The sequence below is a fragment of the Capra hircus genome, chromosome 19 (assembly GCF_001704415.2).
Source record: "Capra hircus breed San Clemente chromosome 19, ASM170441v1, whole genome shotgun sequence".
Taxonomy (NCBI): Eukaryota; Metazoa; Chordata; class Mammalia; order Artiodactyla; family Bovidae; genus Capra; species Capra hircus.
This window is the reverse complement of record NC_030826.1, coordinates 46,683,923-46,703,831: the sequence shown is the minus strand read 5'-3', so window position 1 is coordinate 46,703,831 and position 19,909 is coordinate 46,683,923. Positions and strand designations below refer to the sequence as shown.

The 19,909-nt window shown below is 53.7% G+C and overlaps 1 protein-coding gene and 1 pseudogene across 1 annotated transcript in view; both read right to left on the bottom strand.

The window, feature by feature from the left end:
• Positions 1-19,909, bottom strand: part of MRC2 (mannose receptor C type 2) — a 63,312-nt gene that overhangs the window by 17,876 nt on the left and 25,527 nt on the right. The window contains exons 2-8 of the mRNA XM_018065315.1: positions 7,764-8,165; positions 6,881-7,054; positions 6,511-6,675; positions 6,224-6,337; positions 5,610-5,756; positions 1,062-1,250; positions 791-945 (exon numbers count right to left, since the gene is read on the bottom strand). Of these exons, the coding sequence (XP_017920804.1) occupies positions 791-945; positions 1,062-1,250; positions 5,610-5,756; positions 6,224-6,337; positions 6,511-6,675; positions 6,881-7,054; positions 7,764-8,165 (1,346 nt within the window). The remainder of the gene's footprint in view (positions 1-790; positions 946-1,061; positions 1,251-5,609; positions 5,757-6,223; positions 6,338-6,510; positions 6,676-6,880; positions 7,055-7,763; positions 8,166-19,909) is intronic.
• LOC108638308 lies at positions 4,092-5,597 on the bottom strand (annotated as a pseudogene).

Below are 19,909 nucleotides of genomic sequence, written 5' to 3'. Positions count from 1 at the left end.
AGGCTCCTCTGTCCATGGGATTTCTCAGGCAAGGATACTGGAGTAGGTAGCCATTTCCTAACTGTTCATAAATTTTAAAACAGCATCCTCTAAGCCAGATGCCTCTAGAGTCCCTGGCACTGTTGGCTGTATCTCAAGGCAGAATGTCCTCTCTGTCTCTGAGGTAGGTAGTCTGTTCTACAGTTTTGTCTTTTAAGGAACAGACTTAACTGTTTGAAACCCTGTATCAATTCCTTCATCTGCCCACACTGTCTGAACCACAACCATGGCAAACAGTCACAACGCCACCATTTCTTGAGAGGACAGGACCCTGCGCTAGGGTAGGGCTGGCAGGGAGCAGCCCTGCCTGGGGAGCTTGTCCACATAATGTGGGTTCTGACGCCACCTGCTGGTGGGGAAGTGCAGCCCGCAGGAGACCAAGATCACCGCCAGGCGACAAACGTCCAAAGGTTTCATTGAACTAATCCTTATGAAGACCCTCTGAGGTTGACACCTTTAGAATTCCACTGAGAGCTGGGAAAACTGAGGCTAAGAAAACTCAGCTAAGGAAACCGAGGCACAGACACATAAAGTAACTTGCCCAAGATGACCCAGCTAGTTGGAGGTGGAGAGGACAGTCAAACCCTGGCAACCTCTCCACGCGGATGGGAAGGAGACGAGATGGGGTGGGGGTACTTCCAAGAGGCAAGAGGGTGGGGTCACAAGCAGGAACCAAGAACAGGACATCCCTCAGCTGCTGCGGCACTGGGAGGCGGGGTCTGGGGGCACTGTGAGGAGAGAGGGTTCTTACCGGCCCCCAGATGGTGACACAGTCCTCCAGGCTGTCTCGGAAGTTGTTGGGCTCAAAGGGGTGCCAGTGGGTGAAGCTCACGAGGCTCCCATCAGACCACTCAAAATTCATCTGCAGTTTCAGGTCGTTGAGACCAATCCACAGCTCCTCCACCTCTGGGGGGGTGCGGCAGGGGAGAGGGGACGTCAGGAGGTCGGCCTTCTCCACCGGCAGGGGAGGCGAGGACAGTGCCTGAGCCCCCGGGACGGGCGTGGGGGAGGCAGCCCCTCACCCTGCTTGATCTGCTTGGTGATGAACTCCAGCTCCGCCATGCTGTGGATGCTGAGCAAGTCGCCCCCGCCCCGCAGACACATCTTCTTGGACTCCTGCCAGCTGCGCTTCTCGGCCTGCAGACGGTAGCAATGGCCCTGGAAGGGCTGCCAGCTGGGTTCACACTCCACCTTCACATTGGCCCACACATCTGTGGAGACCAGAGAGGCCACTGTTCAGGGGCCGGGACGCCGAGCATGGGCTCGGACCCACCACGCAATGGTGGTGTCTGCGTCAACTCAGACAGGGCCTTGACGTTCACCTCCTCCCCAAACATGTCTTACATCCACCCTTCCCACCAAGACAGGTCTGAATACTGAAGACAGTGTGATGTTGAAAAGACAAAACCCTCAGGGCAGCTGGAGCCCTGGGAGGTGGTGGCAGATTCCACTCAAGATAGGATGGCCCCTCCAGCTGGGGCTCTCAAAGGGAAAGATGGATGGGGACTCAGGACAGAACTGCCCCGGGAACCTCAGTTTCCTCCTCTGTAAAATGGGGCTTCCTGCTGTAAGCTTCCAGCTTAGCTCATGTCCGCCTCACTTAATAAATGACACCGCTGACACCGTCTCAAAGGACATCTATGGGGACTTCCCTGGTGGTCTGGTGGCTGAGATGCCATGCTCCCAGTGCAGGGGGGGCTGGGTTCATTCCCTGGTCAGGGAACTAGATCCCACATGCCGCAACTAAGAGTTTGCATGCCACAACTAAAGATCCTGCTTGCTGCAACTAAAAAAAACAAAAACAAAACCCCACATGCCACAACAAAGATCGAAGGTCCCACCTGTCACAACTAAGATCCGGTGCAGCCAAATAAATAAATATTACAAAAAACAGAAAGACAAGAACACCTATGGAGCAGGGCCCCATCAGTGCAGAGTGACGCAGGTGAGGAATCGCACCCCCCTCCCAAGCAGCTCATGAAGTCACTGCTGCCCGGCAGGCATGCGCTGCTTGAAATTTTTCCTCTCATTCCCTCCCCTACCCTCTTTCCTCTCCCTGAACCCTAGGGCTGAGAACCTGACTGGTCTTAGGCCCCTCCTCACCCCCATCTCTGTGCATTTCAAGTTCACCCTCTAGGGATTGGGGTCCCAGGGCACCTGATGCAAACAAGCTCTCACTTGGGCCTTGGCAAGAGAAAACAGGACTTCATCAAACCACCTACAACATCAGGCTTGGGCAGGATTCTGCCTGGCTGGGCAAGAAGGCATGTACCCACTTGAAGCATCGTCCCACTGGGATACACTCCACCCTGGGAGATGCTCCAAGGACTGGCCATACTGTCTCTGGCAGACCTGGCAAAGTGGGGAGGGCTGAGAGCCTAAGCAGGCTCCCTCAGTGGCTCAAGACCTGTCAATCATCTCTTGTCAGCAGCTGAGCTAAGACCCGAGGCTGCCACCTGGACAGGAGAGTTTAGTGGGAGGGAGGAAGCTCAGGAAATGTGGATGCTTCAGGGCCCGATGGCGCCTGCCTCTGAAATGACATGCTTTGAGTGATGAGTGCTGGAAGGCAGGACCCACCCAAGAAACTGCTTAGAAAATAACACCTTGGGACTTCCCTGACGGTCCAGTGGTTAAGATCCTGTGCCTCCACTTCAGGGGCGCGGATTCCATCCCAGACTGGAAAACTAAGATCCCACATGCCATGCAGTGCAGCCAAAAGGAAAAAAGAAAATATGCCTCATGCAGAGAGATGTGGGCCGGGATGAAAGCGGAAATCCAAGGCTAGAGACAGATTTGCAGATCCGTGAGGCCCCAGGGGAGGGCTCCCCACAGCAGCCATGCTGGGCAGATCCAGGGTACAGAGGACTCAGTGAGGGGCCAGGCCTGAAGGAGACCACATGGGCAAGGCCCGCCCACACCAGCCCCGTGACCCTCCTTTCTTCGCCTGCCCCAGGCTCCCCTGTGTCTACTCCCAGGGGGAGGTGAGGTGCCCTTGATGTGGGCACTTATGTTTTAAACCTTTGCTCCTGATCCCCTAGGGGATAAGGGGAGAGAACAGTGGCCAATGGCCCTGAATCAACCTTTGGCAACACTTTAATGGTCAGAAGCAAAAGTCGGCTCTGTAAGTTCTTCACTTTCTGTGTTTTGTGAATTTTTGTTTTGTCCTGCTGTATTTTCTTTATATAAATCCCCTCTTCACCCCATGGGGACTGGACTCCTGAGGAGCCCCCTCCAGCCCATGGAGATGCTCCTCTGAGCCAGGCCAGGTCTCCAGCCTTTCAGCAACCCTACAGGGGATATGAGTTTACCTACCCTCAATCGGCACCTCTGAGACTAAGCTGCTGGACGAAGGCCACACCCCAACGCTGCGCCCTGCCCCTAGAGCTAACTCGGTGAGTCACAAATGTGAGCAAGACACTCCCTGCCTTAAAAGCCTGCAAAGGCTCCCACAGCCTACCTGGCCCCACCTGAATTTCACCCGGAAGCCAAAATCCTTTAGGGACTGGCTGCAACCTGCCTTTCTGAACTGTTCATGTCCCCGTGCCCTCTAAGCCAGTACTTCTCAAACTCCACACCAGTCACTAAGATCTTGTGAAATGCAGGTTCTAGTTCAATTAATTGGGGGGAGGAGGGGGGAGGCACCTGAGAGTCTGCATTTCTAATAAGCACTTATTATAACATCACTTGGGAAGGTGCTGGTGGTCCAGGGATCACACTTTTTTTTTAAGTTCTCACATAATATATTATTATGGATGACTGTTCTGGAAAAACATGGACAGCATGAATGCATTTGAGACTCATCACAGACACTTAGAAATACACCATACTGTGAAAGGAGGATTCGATGACAAGTGATGTTGGGCCAGCCTGTTCCAAAAGCAAGCAGAGAATCAGGGGAACCAACACGGCTCCCTGAGGGGACCCTTGGGTGCGTCCCTTGCTGCCCTGTGGGTGGGGCGCCTTGTCCACGCTGGCAGCACCCACCTCCTCTGTTAAACCACAGCAGCAGCAGAAAACGGAAGCACTCCTTTGGTGGTTTTTTGTTTTTGTAGGTAGGTTCCCAGTTTTTTATTTCCATCTTCCTTTTCAGGATTTGGTTCCAAATTCTTAAAGTAGTGTGGGTGTCTAGCATCTTTCATGAATTTTTCAGGATCCAGTTCTGCTCAATAATAATGCACTGTGCCCGGCCCACCTACGGGCTCTTGCTCGGAGGACACGTCCCCCTAGGCCCCGCTGCTGGCTTTGTGGTCTTCCTTGTGGGGAGCACTTCTCTTCTTGCTTGATTCGGAAGGCCCTTTGGCTCTGGCTTTTTCTGTCTTCTGTTGTTGCTTTTCAAGCTTCGCCAGGTGTTCTGAATCAGAGGCAACAGCACCAGGGGCCGGAGATTCCGGTTCTACGGCCACAGGCCCGTCGTTCTGAATGTGGACTTGCAGGTAGGCACTGAACTTGCCATCTTTGATGAGCTCTGGCCTTGGCGCCCTGCACGGCGGCTCCAGAAAGCTCTTGTAAAAGGCCTCAGCCTGCCCTGCGGGCATGGGCAGGTGGAAGTTGGGCTGGTTGCCCTTGAGGACGCGCTGCAGGGAGGACTGGCACAGCACATCATACTGCTTGTCCATCACGCTCTTCGACCAGTGCTTCCCACTTCCATCCTCAGACACACGCAGGTTCAAGATCTTCCAGCCCACGTGCTCCCGTTTCTTCTGTGCATCTTCCAGGGAAATACCCAGCAACATGCCGATGACCCAGCTGATGGCGCCTATCTACTCTCCTCCAACTGTGATGCTGGCCTGGGTGACGTGCGGCACCACGGCCTTCATGGTGGCAGCTGGGACATGGACCACACTTTTTTAAAAAATATTTATTTATTTATGGCTGTGTTGGGTCTCAGTTGCAGCATTCTGGCTTCTGTCTAGCTGCGCATGTAACACACGAGCTGCTCTGCAGCGTATGGGATCTTAGTTTCCATACCAGGGATCGAACCCACATCCCCTGAATTGGGAGGTGGATTCTTAACCATTGGACCACCAGGGACATCCCGGGACCACACTTTTAAGTAGTGTCCACCTGTACTCTAACCCTCAGGGTGCAATCCTCACCGACCTTAGAGCTGCTGTGACCTTGCAGGCCTCTGTGCCTTTGCCCCTGCCCTTCCCTCTGCCAGTCATGCCCTTCCCCCACACCTCTTTTTGGGTTTTTAAACTTATACTTCACCTGAAAGGCTCAAGTCCAGTGTCACTTCCTGGAAACCCTCCTTAGCTCTCAGGAGCTTGATCAATTTCCTCTCTAATATAGATACTATTTTTTATAACAACTCCAGATATTCCGTTTGTGTGTTGACATGTCCATCACCGGCAGCAGACTGTGACCACAGGAGGACAGGATGGGTCGTGAAGCATTTAACACAGTTCCCAGCAAATGTCCCAGAATGAATGAATAGTACATTTCAACTTGTTCAGATTTCAGCAGAACCATTTAAGAAGAGGGAGGATCAGAGCCCCCAGTGCTGTGAGGGTGGTCCGCAGTGGCTGCGGCCTGAGGAGCCCCCTACCACCCACGTCCACCCCGCTCACCGGGAGGCGGGGGCTCGGCGGCAGTGGCGTTGGGCTTCTTCTTGCAGACGTAGGGCAGCGCGATGCTGCAGTCGCGGTTCTGCCATCCGCCTGACGACTCCGTGCGGATCACCCCGCAGTTCTCCTCACTCGGGTTGTCCGGCTGATCTGTGGGGAGCGCAGGGCGCCAGCGCCCCAGGGAAGAGGAACTCACCCCCTGGCCCGGGAGCCCTCCCCCGAGCCTCATGCTTCCCCGGAAGCCTGAGCCCGCTCAGATGCCCAGCGCTGCACTTCGGCTCTCCTGCCTCCTCCCCGGGGCTCACATGGTCCTCGACCTTCTGCCTGGGCCAACCATGCCCACCCTCCCTGGCCAGGCTGCTGGCCTGCTGAGGGCCCCGGTGCCCGTAGCTGAAGGGGTGCATGGGGATGAAATCCAGTCCACCTTCCAGGCCCAGTGCCCCCAGGAAAGGGCATCATTCCTAACTCAGACAACGCGCTGCACGGACCATTGGCACCCAATCGGGAGTGGGTGGAAACCTGCTGGTCTAGAGTAGGGCACCAGGGAAGGAGTCCCTAGGAGAGCAAGTGCCCGTGGGATCCCCAGGCCGCCCTGTACCCCAAACCCGGCGCCTCACCACTCTCCCAGTTGAGGTACTTGAGAGGCGAGTTGTCTGACCACTGCCAGCCTCCACTGGTGTCCAGGTCGTTAAGGCCAATCCACAGTGTGGAGCTGTAGCCAGTGAGGAGCCCTGAGCACAAGAGGGCGACAGTGAGGGGGGGGGTCATCCCAACCCCAGTCCTCCACTCGCTGCCACACCAACTGCATCCTGCCCTCCAGCAGCAGCAGAAAGGGCTCAGGGCCCCCTTCAAAGGTGGGGACAGGTCTTGGGGTCCCGCCCGCTGCCCACTGCCCCCACCTCACCATTGATGTAGGTCTGCTCGTGGATCTCCGTGATGCTCAGCAGGTCCGCGCCCTGCTGCTCGCAGCTGGCCCAGGCCTCCCTCCAGGACAGCGTGGACTGGAAGTTGAACTGATAGCAGCTGTCGGTCAGCTGGTCCTTGTCCCAGAAGGTCTCGCAGTCGTTACCTGCCACCAGGACAGTCAGGTGTGGGTCCCGCCCCGGCCCGCTCTGCGGGGTCCAAGGGGAGGTCCCTCAAGGAATATGCAGAGACCCTACGGAAGTGGGGGGTGGGGGCACTTCTCACTTGAGTCTGGAAAGTTCCGCCACCCACACCCGCCGCACTCTCCACCCCAGGGCCGACCTCCCGCCACCCCGCCCGCTGGCCCTCACCCTTGATGGGGCAGAAGCCCCAGCGCTCGTCCTTGCCATAGTCCTGGGTGGTGGCGCACCACAGGTGCCCATCCTCGCGGCCGGTGCTGGTGCAGCCGTGGAACCACTGGTTGTCATACTTGAAGGGGATGGTGCATGGCTTCCCGTGGGAGTTGCCCTGGATGGTATAGACCTCTGCAGGAGAGGGAGCCAGGCCTTTGGCATCTGGACCCCAGAGGTTGCCCAGCCCGCTCATCCCCCAGGGAAAATCTCCTACAGCCCCAGGAGCCGGGGTGAGCAAGGGTCAGCAGAGAGAGGGAGGGGGCAGCGATGTCAGACAGTGGCCGGAAGGCTGCCTCTGCCCTCGGGTCAGCCCAGGAGCCTGGGAGAGGTCCCGCCGCTCATCCCATCAGGCTGGGAAAGGGGGTCCCCTAGGGCCCCTAACACCTGTCCAAAATTCAGCTGCCTCACACGCCAAGTTCCATCTTGGCACTCTAGGAGGTATCCCGGGAAAGGGCCCCCAGGATGGAGCTGCCCACCAGGAAAGGCCTCTCAGTGGGTGACTCCAGTCCCCATTCACCCCTGCAAAAGGGGGATGGAGACGCCTGTGGACGGTGACCCTGGGGTCTCCCTTGATGAGTGGGCCTGAGAAAGAAGGGATTTCTCTTTTAGTTGTACGTTATACACTTTTGAACTGACCGAGGTCTTTACAAGAGTGTATCAGGGTTTGTAAGTTTTTTAAGGCAAATTAAATGCTCTGAAGTTCATTTTCTCCATGATCCCCAAATGCTTCCCATGACGATGAAAGAGCTGACTGCCAGAGGCCTGTGGAGGCCAAGGTTTTGTCTCCCCTACGTCTGTCCCTCGTGGCTCCAGGCCCCTGACACCAGGGGTAGCCTCTCACCATAGTAGGGCCGTGCACACAGGTCCTCGTCGCTGCCATAGATGCGCCACTGGCCGCTGCGGGTCTGGTCACCGCGCTCGGGGGTGCCAGCCTTGGATGTATTGCCAGAACGGCCCCCCAGGAGCAGGGACAGCTGGTCGCCCAGGGTGCGACAGTTCCAGCGAAGACTCAGTGCCTCGCGGTCACACTCGTACATGCCCAGGGAGGCGGTAGTGTTGGTGCCTGGCCAGCCTGTGCCCAGGCACTGCATGGTACCCAGGTTGAACAGCCGGTTTCGGGAGACCCACTTCCAGCGCTGGGCAGGAAGGCTGACATTGCAGGCTGGAGAGACTCGGACTTGCCCACCCTGGGCCTCCAGGCAGCCCTGCAGTCCATGGCTGAAGATGACGAAGACATTGGGCTCTGGAAGGAAAGCAGGACACGAGGCCATCACAGGGGTCTCCTGGCTGCTGCTGATGGCCAGGCTGCCTGCAGACACTGATGCTGGTAGTGGGTTGTGGGCCTTCTCTCCTATGATAAATCACTCCATCCTCACAACTGGCCCTTTGCATGGGGTGGTAAGAGGCACGGCTGGCTGCCTGTGCCCAGTCAAGGCAGAGCCCACGTGGCCAGCCTCTGCCCTGGTCCCACAGCACCTGGAGGAGGACTCAGCCTTCCGTCTCGTCTCCCCCAAAGCAAACCAAATTCCACAGGGCAAGTTGGGGACTGTTTCCTTTTATGAAGATCTTACGAGGAGGGGGAAGGTGTTTACATGAGACACCACACTGCAGCCTTTATCAAAACCTCTGTTACATGGCGTTGTTTTTCCAGCAGAGTTCTCCAGCCTGAAATTGCTTTGTCTCGCTCTTCCCCCGGCTCCTCACATTCACTGGCTCCACATTTTCCTCTCATTTAGAATCTTCCCAAACCGCTCGCCATGCCACCCCCAGCAAACCCAACCATTCACATCCCATAACCATCTTACTCCTGAGATTTTGGACAGCACTTAGCTCTCTGCCTTCCCCAGTCTTGCATCTTCTCACCCATCACCTCGCTAAGCAGACACTCTATGAAAGACACTGAAATCCAACCTGCCCCCTGCCAAACACTGATGAAGAAATCAAGACTTAAATTTATAGGAGGTAGATCAGTGGTTCCCTGGGGCTAGGCTGGGTAATGGGAATGGGGAGTGGCTAAGAAAAAGCACAGGGTCTCTTTAGGGGAAATGAAAATGTTCTAAAATCAAACTGTCATGGGACTTCCCTGGTGGTCCAGCGGCTAAGACTCTGCGCTCCCAGTGCAGGGGGCCCAGGTTTGATCCCTGGTCGAGGGAACTAGATCCCACATGCTGCAACTAAGAGTTCGCATGCCACAGTGAAGACTGAAGATCCCTCTTGCTCAACTAAGGCCCGGCGCAGACAAATAAATAAATAAACCCGATCATGGAAAAAATAAAATTAGATTGTCATGATAGTTACACAATTCTGTGAACATACTAAAACCCAATTAACTGCATATTTTAAATGCGTGAGTTTTATGATATGTGAATTCTATCTCAAAGCTTTTATTATATCTTTAAGGTTTTAAGAGAGAGAAGGGAAGAAGCTGACATGCGTTTGAGCCACAGAGTGACCCAGTCATGGTATCACACAGCCAGGAAGCAAGCCCAGGTCTCTGTGACATCACGTTTTGTGCACTGAGTACAACACCACAGATACACAGCACATCCCAGGCTCCAAAGCACTTCTGCATCCACTAGCCCCTGGCTTCTCAGGACAATTTTCATGCCTCAAAAGCATGAGTCTGACTGCCAGGGTTCAGATGCCAGCTATGCCATTTAATGTGTGAGCTGGGTGCACTGTTGAGCTTCCTCCTCATGGAACTATTGTAAAGATTAGATGAGATAATACATGTAAAGTGTTGGAACAGGGCCCAGACATAGTAAGAGCCCCATACACGTTCCTGACGATTCCACACTATAGGCAAAATATTTGACTATGAGTAGTGTAACACTTTGACCAGAGTTTTGAGACTGAAATCTGGCCCCCCGTCTTCTGAGTCCAAACCCCAATTCCTTTCTGTTCCATCATGCAGGCCTTATCCTCCCTCTGTAAGCCATTCATCATGGCCACACAGCATGATCTTTCAAAGATAAATAAGCTCTAAACAAAAAAAAAGATTTTTTTAAATAATATTGTAGTGTTCTGTGCTCGCAATGCAGGGGCCCCAGTTCAATCTCTGGTCAGGGAACTAGATGCCATATGCTGCAACTATGCCCTGGAGGAGTCAAATAAATATTTTTAAAAATAATAATAATACTGGCGTGTTGAAAGTCATAAAGGAAACAGTGGTTCAGTAACGTGATTTTTTTCATGGCATGAAAAATGCCATAAAAACAATCAGAATTCAAGTGACAAAACACATGTAACTTACTAGAGGTGAACAGTTTATTCCCTAAAATGGAAACAGCTTCTACAAAAAAATATAATAAATTAGGAGTAAAATGGCACCAATATAGTAGACAATGAGTGAAAGACATGCTAAAACAAACGAAATGTAATTGGCTGTTAAATTTTTGAAATGACAGCTTCTCTCATAGCAAAAGAAAAAGCAATATGTCATGTTAGTCTCTCTCCCAGCTTCAAAGGCGATTCATCATTCTATAAATGAAATTCAAACTCCTTGCTATGAGCCGTCAGATCCCACGTATTCTGGTCCTGCCGACCAGTCTAATCTCAGATCACACATCCCCCTTGCTCAGGTCACACAGACCTCCTTGCCCTTCCTTGAACAGGCCTGACTCTCCCCTGCCTCAAGGCCTTTGCGTTGTCTCCTCTGCCTGGCATTTCGCATTTCAGAAAAAAAAGTCACATCTTGGGGACTTCCCTGGTGGTCCACTGGTTAAGACTCTGCATTCCCAATGCACGGGGCATGGGTTCAATCCCTGGTCGGGGAACTAAGATTCCACATGCTCCTGCATGCCACACGGTGCATCAAAAAATAAAAAATGCAGGTGCCCAGGTACCACTCCAGAGACTGATTTAATTGGCCTGAGACTGGTATTTAAAAAAGGCACATCTTTAGAGAGGCCCTCTCCAACTTCCATATCTAAAGCAGTCACAGTTACTTTCTAGCATAATTCTCTCTGCAGCATTTATTGTTATCTGACATTTTCCCAATATCTGGGCTATCTGTGAGTCTGGGTCTGCTGACTAGTTTTTCTGTTGATTATTCCTGCTGTTTGCATGTATAGTCACTTTTATTACATACTGGACATAGTGGATAATGTTACCAGGAACCTGTTTCTTTTTTATTATTATTATTACATATTGGACTTGTTGATGACACGTTACAGGGAGTCTGGACGCATTATCTTCCTTAAAATAATGTGGAGTTTTGTTGTGGCAGGCAGTTAAATTAGTGGTAGATCATCCTGATTCTGCAGGGGCTCAGTTTTGCTAGGGTGGGGCTGTTCGGGGTTTTAGTTTAGTCTTAAAAAGGTGTGGCCCTTAACCTTGGGTTTAATCATAAGGTGAGGCCCTTCTAGCATTTCAAAAGAAAACGTTAGGCAACTACCAAGTTCCTCTAACTCAGTGGAACTTGAATTACAAACTCTTGTTTTCTCAGCATCAGGCAGCAACTGAAATCTCTTCTTCCCCACTCCTCTTTCTTGCTGGGTTCCCTAAAGCATCCCTCTGCCTATGCAGTTTCGAGCTGCCAAATATTTGAGGAGAATTCGAATGAGGACATCTCTTGCCTTTCTAGGATTTTCCCTCTCGAGTTTTAGCTTTTCTGGTAGCCCCACACTCTGACCAGTAAAGCTGCCCCGTTCTGTTGCAGCTCTTCAAACTGGGTAGTGTTCTCAGGAGGAAAGTGAAGAGTGTTAGCTGCTCAGTCATTTCCAACTCTTTGCGACTCCATGGACTATAGCTCGCCAGGCTCCTCTGTCCATGGAATTCTCCAGGCAAGAATCCTGGAGCGGGCAGCCATTCTCTTCTCCAGGGGATCTTACCCACCCAGGGACTGAACCCTGGTCTCGTGCATTGCAGGCAGATTCCTTACCGTTTGAGCCACCAGGGAACCAAAAAGCTGCTTAAATGAACCACTCACTTCATCTTCATCTTTTCTCTCAAGGACTGTTTCCTCCTTGGCTTTGCCTGGTTTTGACTGCTCCTGAACCACTGTATTTTATGTTTTATCATTAACCGATAAGGGCTTTTGGCCAGAGAACCAGACTGATAAAAGCTAACCTTCCATTTCCAGACCAGAGCTCATGAACTAACACGGTTTTGTTTATTTTCTGTCTCCCCTCTTGTTCAGAAGTTTCAAAGACTTCCTCTTCACACTGTATCCTCAGTACCTGTAACTCCACTCAACAGATGGTACTGCTTAATAAAATAACAAATGAGCAAATGAAGAATGAATGAATCAATTCCCTGCCTAGATAACAATCACAACCAACCTAACTTTCTGCTCCTCGTCCCAGCTGCCAAATCAATTTCACTAAAACAGAGCACCCGCAGCTCCTGTCACTGCATGTTGAAACTCCACAGTGGGCGGCTTCCCTGGCGGTCCAGTGGCTAAAACTCCACGTCCCATTGCAAGGGGCCCAGGTTTGATCCCTGGTCAGGGAACTAGACCCCACATGCCATAACTAAGAGCTCTCATGCCGTAACGAAGATCAAAGATCCTGAGAGATGCAACTAAGACCTGGTTAGTTGCCAGCCAAACAAATAATAACAAAACATTTTTTTTTAAAGATATGTTAGAATTTTAAAAAGAAATCAAGAAACTCCAGAGTGGGAAGGCTGGTGGGGAGGGACACCGGTCACTCTATTCTTTGATGACACCGGGATGGGGTCCTCTTTGGGCAAGACACAGGTGACTTCCTGAAGGACCAACAAGCGTGACCACCACCGTGAAGACTTCCCTGTTGCCCCCTGCCCTAACCTGCTCCTTCCCTTCCAGCTCTTCTCCAGGAACCACAAACTGGCCCAGGACTCCATCCAGGCCTGCCTGAGCATTTGACTGAATTGGGCATTTGTTTCTCGGAAACTCCACTCCAGCGAGGACCGTCAGCAACAGAAAGTAACCCTTGGCAGGGGGAGGGAAAGGGTCTGGGACTGGAAAAGGGAGAAAGCAGTACTTGCTTTCATAGGTGATCTTTGAGATGGGGCTGGACACACAGCCCAAAACATCACAGGAGCCTATAGGAGCCCAGGGGCCAGGGTCTTCCCTTCCTCCCCAACCAGAAAACCCAGGCACGGTACTTCAGCAGGCATGCAGTTGTAACAAGGGGCAAGTGAAGGGTCCAAAAGAGGCCCACGTGGTCGGGAAACGCCACCTTCCCACCCCTGGAGAGATGAGGAAACTGAGGCCCAGAGCGGGGGGGAGCAGGACACCCAAGCACAGTACCGGTCAAGGCCTCAGCTTCCTCCTCTGTCACCTGGGTCACCGCTGCAAGTCCCCCCTCCCTCTGCCGTCCGAGGTCCTGGGTTCAGTGACCCATCTCTCCCTGCATATGTCCCAGGCGACGCCAGGAACACAAGGAGACACAGCTCACTGTCCCAGGTAGAGACGGTGGGTCTAGCAGGAGACAAGGGCAAACAAGCCCCTCAAGTCCAGGTGTCTGGGGGCAGCAGAGGGAGCTGGGCCTTTGGACTCTGAAGTCACTGAGGATCCAGAGGAGGCAGAAGGTGAGGGATGCGGGTCACAGAGCTGCCTTGGCAGCAAATGAGAAAAGGAAAAGGAATTTGGGAGCAGTGGGGAGGCCAAGGGGAATTCTCAGCAGCGGAACCCTGGGGCTTTGCCAAGGAGGGGGCTGGGGGCCTCTGGGGAGAACATTTGCCACCCAGAGTTGAGGGGTGGGTCTGGGTCCTCCCAGAAAGAAAGCTGTTTCTCCAGGGGTCAATGGAGGCAGAGATGAGGCCCAGGCTTGGCCAAGCTAAAGATGCTCAAGGATTGGGAAGGAAACCAGGCATTTTGGAAACTGACTGTACCGTCATTTGAGCTCTGCTCTCTGCAGGCACATGGGAGGTGGCAGGAGGAGCTCAAAGCAAAGACCTGATGCCCTTCATCATGAGAAGGCTCTCCCATTCCAAGAAGGCCCCCTCCACCTGAACCCAGGCCCCTAGCCTCGCTCCACTCGCCTGGGAGCCTTGGGTGGCTGTGCAGGGAGTGGCAGTGGCCCTCACTGGGACCTTGTAGGGTCCTCAGCAAGGACAAGGACGACCCCTGTATCTGGATGGTCACACCACCACCACACCAGGCCCCCAGGTGCGGGTCACAGTGCCTTGTTCAGGCAGTGAACAAATGAATGAAGCCAGGCAGGTAACCACGCACCGAGCGCCAACTGCATTTCATGCATTTATCTGTTCGACAGATATTCCCTGAGAATCTCACGGGTGCCGGGCAGGGTGCCAGGCACTGAGGGTGCAGGGCTGAGCCACACAGATACAACCCAGCCCTGTCGCCAGATGGGCTGGCAGGGGCCGGGCTCTGCGTGGAAGATATGGAGAGGGTAACAGAATCCCTGCCCTCGTGGAGCCGCCCACAGTCTCTGGTCCTTGTTTTGTCTGCCCAGCAAACTTCCCGTCCCCTTCCCCTTCTTATTTATAGAGAATCTTCCTGTATCTCTGGCTGAGTGCACACCAGGCTCACTGTGCTGTGCTATGCGAAGTCGCTTCAGTCGTGTCCGACTCTTTGTGACCCCATGGACTGTAGTCTGCCGGGCTCCCCTTTCCATGGGGATTTTCCAAGGCAAGAATCCTGGAGTGGGTTGCCATGACTGCCTACAGGGGATCTTCCCGACCCAGGGATTGAACCCAAGTCTCTTGCATAGCAGAAGGATTCTTTACTGTCTGAACCACCAGGGAAGCCCAAGAATACTGGAGTGGGCAGCCTATCCCTTCTCCAGGGGATCTTCCTGATCCAGGAGTCAAACCGGGGTCTCCTGCATTGCAGGCGGATTCTTTACCAGCTGAGTTACCAGGGAAGCCCACGAGGCTCACTACTGGCCAATAATCATGCCCATTCCCAGGCCACAGTGACTGGCACTTAAACAGGGCTGACCAGAGCCCCTCCTGGAACACTGAAGTCCCCTCTCTAAACCAGGGCTGCCAACAGCCACGTTTCCTACCAGGAGGAAAAGACCTTTCTGCTGTAGGCAAGGAAGGGATACTATGGGAAGAGACACAAAGCTGAGAGACGGAAGGAGGGGGAGCGAGTGCCCAGGGTGCAGAATGTCAGGCCCGTCCCTGAGTTCTTACAGCTCTTCAGCGCTCCATGCATCATTCAGGGTCGTTTGCAGCTACATTTCTCTCTCTTTCCTTTTTTTTTTTTTTTTTTTTGCTGAGCTGGTTTGCATCAGGATTTTGTCCTTGTAACGAAAGAATTCTGATAAACACACAGCCCTAGGTCCTGGAGCCAGAGCATTTCTCCCAGTCTGGAACATCGGTCCATGCTCCTGACTCCCCTGGAAGCCTAGTGCCCAGGTCCCCTCTGACCATCAGACCAGTAATGGGCTATTTGGGCTGGTGGCTGCATGGGCCACGTCACAGGAGGTGTTTGGAGGCTGGACCCACCCCATCCTCCTGACCACCTTTCCAGCTGCTCCTCCAGAGGTTTTCTCATTCGTGACAATGACAAGTTTTGTGAAGCACTGAACGAGGTACTACAGGGAATTAAGGATATGGTTTCTGCCTCAAGATGTTTACAGTGAACCTGGAAAGGCAAAACCAAGTCATGAAAAAGTTACAGGCAATATAACAACATGTGCAAAACATCAGGTCTAATTCATACTGCATGGTTTGGGTGGTTCTTGTTCGGTTGCTAAGTTGTGTTTGACTCTCTGCAACCCCATGAACTACAGTATGCCAGTCTTCCCTGTCCTTCACTATCTCCTGGAGTTTGTTCAAACTCTTGTCCATTGAGTTGGTAAGGGCCATCCAACCCTCTCATCCTCTGTTATCCCCTTCTCCTCCTGCCTTCAGTCTTTCCCAGCATCAGGGTCTTTTCCAATGAGTCAGCTCTTCGCATTAGCTGGCCAAAGTATTGGAGCTTCAGGATAAGTCTTTCCAATGAATATTCACGGTTGATTTCCTTTAGGATTGACTGGTTTGATCTCCATGCTGTCCAGGGGACACTCAGAGTCTTCTCCAGCACCACAGTTCAAAAGCATCAATTAAAGTGGATAGAAATGATTTTCCAGGTAACTGATGGACCCTCTGGTGTGGAGTCTCTGCTTCTCAGACATCTAGGGCATGATCCTGGAAGTTTACTCCTGTGCTCAGAAGTAACTGGGTTTCAAAGCTACTTGCCCTACATTGAGTAACTCCATCTCCTTCCTCCTGGGTGAGGGTCACCGTGGCCTCCTTTCCCGTCTGCTGCAAAGTATACACAATGGGCTGGTCCTAAAGCCAAGCACAGAGGCTCACACTGTTTCTCTCAGGAGCAAGCCTCCTAGCTGTCCCGACAGCCTCTGGGACTCAGCCCAGCAGTGGAGGCAGCCAGAGGTCTGACCTCAGATAAGACGGCTGTTCCCATTACAAGCTGAAGACATCATGCTGAAGGAAGCGGAGGGGAAGTTCATTCTAGCCCAAGGCCTGGCACGCAGCAGGCAGGCTCTCCAGAAATATCTACTGAATGAGAGGCATGTCAAACAAAACCCTGAACGGCACAAGCAGAGACAAGGACACGGAGAAGGTTCCAAGCTGGGGCATGGAGGAGTAAAGACTGGGGACCCAGCGACCAGCCTGGCTCAGCTCCTAGAGAGCCGGGGACCAGGGACCAGGTGGCGGGCTGGGGGAAGCTGACCAGGTTTGGTTCCAGAGGACACGGCAGGGGGCGCTTCCAGCCACTGAGCCTCACCCCTCTCTCCCCCAGCGGCACCCCTCCCCAGGCCATGCAAAGGCCAGGGGTCATCCCAGGGAGAGCCAGGGGCCGCCCACCCAAGGGGCCGCCTGCCAGAAGGAGCAGCTGTTTTCAATGAGCCGCTGGGCCCTGAGGCCAGGCCTGGAAATGTCTGAGTCAGCACAAGCTGCCTGCCCCGCCCTGCTGAGGGGCCAGCCCTGAGGACCCCAGCACCTCACCCTGCACCACCCTCTACTAGAGGCCATGTCCATGTCCGGGCTCGCACACTGGACCTGAGGGTGGTGGGAGGCAGCACATTCCTTCCATGGAGGGCAGGAGAGTCATGACTTTGAGGCCCACTACCCCACCCAACAGTGCAACAGCCCCACCAAAATCCTGGGATTAGTGTGGACTTCTCCCGACAGACCGTCCACCCTCCAGGCTTTTCACACTCTCCGTCCTCCTGTCCAGCTCCTCCACTCTGGCCAGGCCAAAGTGCTGGCCTTCCACTGCTTACAGAGCCTGTGACAAAACTAAACACAGACAGCAGCACTCCCACCCCACCCCAGGCTCCGCTGACACGTGCCCGTGTGTTTGTGTGTGAGTGTGCGTGAGCACAGTGTCATGCAGTCAGTTCCCCCACCCTAGGAGAGCTTTCTCTGGCACTCATTTCTAGACATGCTCTTCTCTTCCCTTAGAATGTCTGTGCTCCACAATGCGATACACTGCTTTGCAAGGGCGCCCAGTCGGTTCAGTCCTGTCCAACTCTATGCGACCCCAGGGACTGCAGCCCCCCAGGCTCCTCTGTCCGTGGGATTCTCCAGGCAAGAATACTGCAGTGGGTTGACATGCCCTCCTCCAGGAGATCCTCCCTACCCAGGGGACTGAACCCCCAGCACCCAGGGTTCCTGCACTGCAGGCAGCTTCTTTACCGCTCAGCCACTCCGAAGGGCCACACTGGGTTCTACTAAGATGTTACTGCACTCTGGCAGAGGATGGGTTAATAGATGGGTTTGGCACCTAATAAATGCACCAGAACGGTGCACGGTGAAGAGGGGATGGGAATTCAGGTAAATTTTGTAAAGGCAAGTTTCACCCTCCCAAGGCTCTGCCTGGGTGCCCCCCACCCCCGCCCGCGGGGTCAGCTGAGTGGGGCTGCCCGCCCTCCCCTGGTTCTCTGAGACGCAAAACCTCTCCACCCTCTACCCCACCTCCCGGCGATTTAGAGATGTTTGATCTCATTCCCTGCTGGGTTTTGTCTTCTCAGACTGAAGCATCAGGATCTCTTCGGCTTATCCTTTCCCAGGCCTGGTCTTGTAGGAAGGCTAGAAGGGGCGGGGCTGGCCGAGCCTAATTTCGCCCATAACCTCTTGGGAGGACCGGGCACCCTCTGCTCTCGGGCAGCTCCCGGGGCCTGGCTCCCCTGCCCGGTCCCCACGTCTCTTCCTCACCAGAGCATCCCAGCGGTGGGCCACCTGGACCCCGTCTTCCCTCACACACGCCTCCAGGACCTGAGATGCTGGGACCTGTCCGCCCTCGGAGTTCCGGATCTACGGCCGCTGGACCCCTCCTTCCCTAAACCCGGGCTCTGCGAGCCGCCCTCCTGCCGCCGCAGTGCACCCCCACCTAGGCCGTGCGCCCTCCCTCCGTGATGCGCCCCCCACCCATGCCCGCGCCCCCATCCCCGCCGCGCGTCCCGGGCGTTTGGGCGCTGACCTCCCCCACACGCACCCCCACGGCTCCGAGGTCCCGCTCGGCTCCCCAGCCCAGCTCTGCGAACCTCGGGTCCTCGGCCCCCGGCGGCGCCGTCTGCTTCAACGCAGCCAAAATAAACAGCCCAAAGCCACTTCCTCCCCCGGGGGGCAACTTTCACAACAACGGCCGGCTCCGGTCGCGGCAGGAAGTGGCTTTCTGGGCCAGCACAATCCAACCTCACTGACGGGCCAGAGAAGGGCAGGATTCAGGACCCGGGGTTGGAGCCGGGCCCAGCTGCGCATTCGCGCCTGGACGGAGCGCGCGTGGGCGAGGGCGTCTCCAGCCGAGGCCCAGCAATCTCCAGCCCCTCTCCGCGATCACAGCCCGGACAGCAGTGCCCACTTACTCATGGACGCAGGCCCGATGGCCCCTGAGGGGCCACACTTGTCTTATTTATCTGTGGGAGTCGTCAGCAGATTATTTTAGAATATCACGGACAGGAGCGTGAGCTCTAGCCGCAGGACCAGATCAGACCCTTCCTACCTGGTTGACTGAGGAGGAGTAAGCTAATAAGGAAAGCAGTTATGAACAGACATCCTGGCAGACTGAGAGAGAGCAACTTTTTAAAAACTTAGTTTTGGGAATTCCCTGGCAGTCCAGTGGTCAGGCCTCCGTGCTAACACAGCGGGGTTAGTGCCGGTGTCAGCATGGAATCAATCCGCAGTCTGCAAACTAAGATCCCTCAAGCCACAGCTGGCCAGAAAAAAAAGAAAAAGAAAAAGAAAAATTGTTTTAACTTCTGCAAAGTGGCTGCAGAAGTGTGGGGGTCTGGGCAGTAACTTAAGGGTAAAATATCAGAAACCTCCCCCACCGACCTCAGGGCAGTGCAGTGGTAAAGAATCCACCTGCCCCCTGCCAATGAATGGGCAAGATACAGGCACATACCTGGGGTTGGGGGGTGAGGGGGGGGGCAGTGGGGGGTGGGGGAGTGGGGGCCGGAGAAGAGTCCCTGAAGAAAGAAAGGGCAACCCACTCCAGTATTCTTGTCTGGAAAATTCCATGAACAGAGGAGCCTGGTGGGCTACAGTCCGTGGGGTCCCAAAGAGTTGGACAGGACTGCCCATGCAGGCACAGTAACTGTTTGCTGCAGAGTCCACAGAAAGAAAGAAAGAATCTTCTTTAGGCCTTTCTGCATTTTCCATAGTGAAATTTTTTTCAAACAACAATAAAAGAAACGTGTGGAGAATTGAACTGAAATGTAATTATTTGTTCACGAAAAACTGAGATTTCAAATATAAACTTTGGATTCACAAGAAATATTTTATGAATAATTTCTAGCTAAGTTTTTCAAATATAGAAAAAAGGGGTAGGATTCCCACCCCCATTCACACAACACAATAACGTTGTCATTGGCAAAGTGCTCCTTTTCACAGCTATTTGTAAGGCCTCCCCAGACAGCCATTTTGCTTTTTTGCATTTCTTTTCCGTGAGGATGGTCTTGATCCCTGTCTCCTGTATAATGTCAGGAACCTCAGTCCATAGTTCATCAGGCACTCTATCTATTAGACCTAGTCCCTTAAATCTATTTCTCACTTCCACTGTATAATCATAAGGGATTTGAT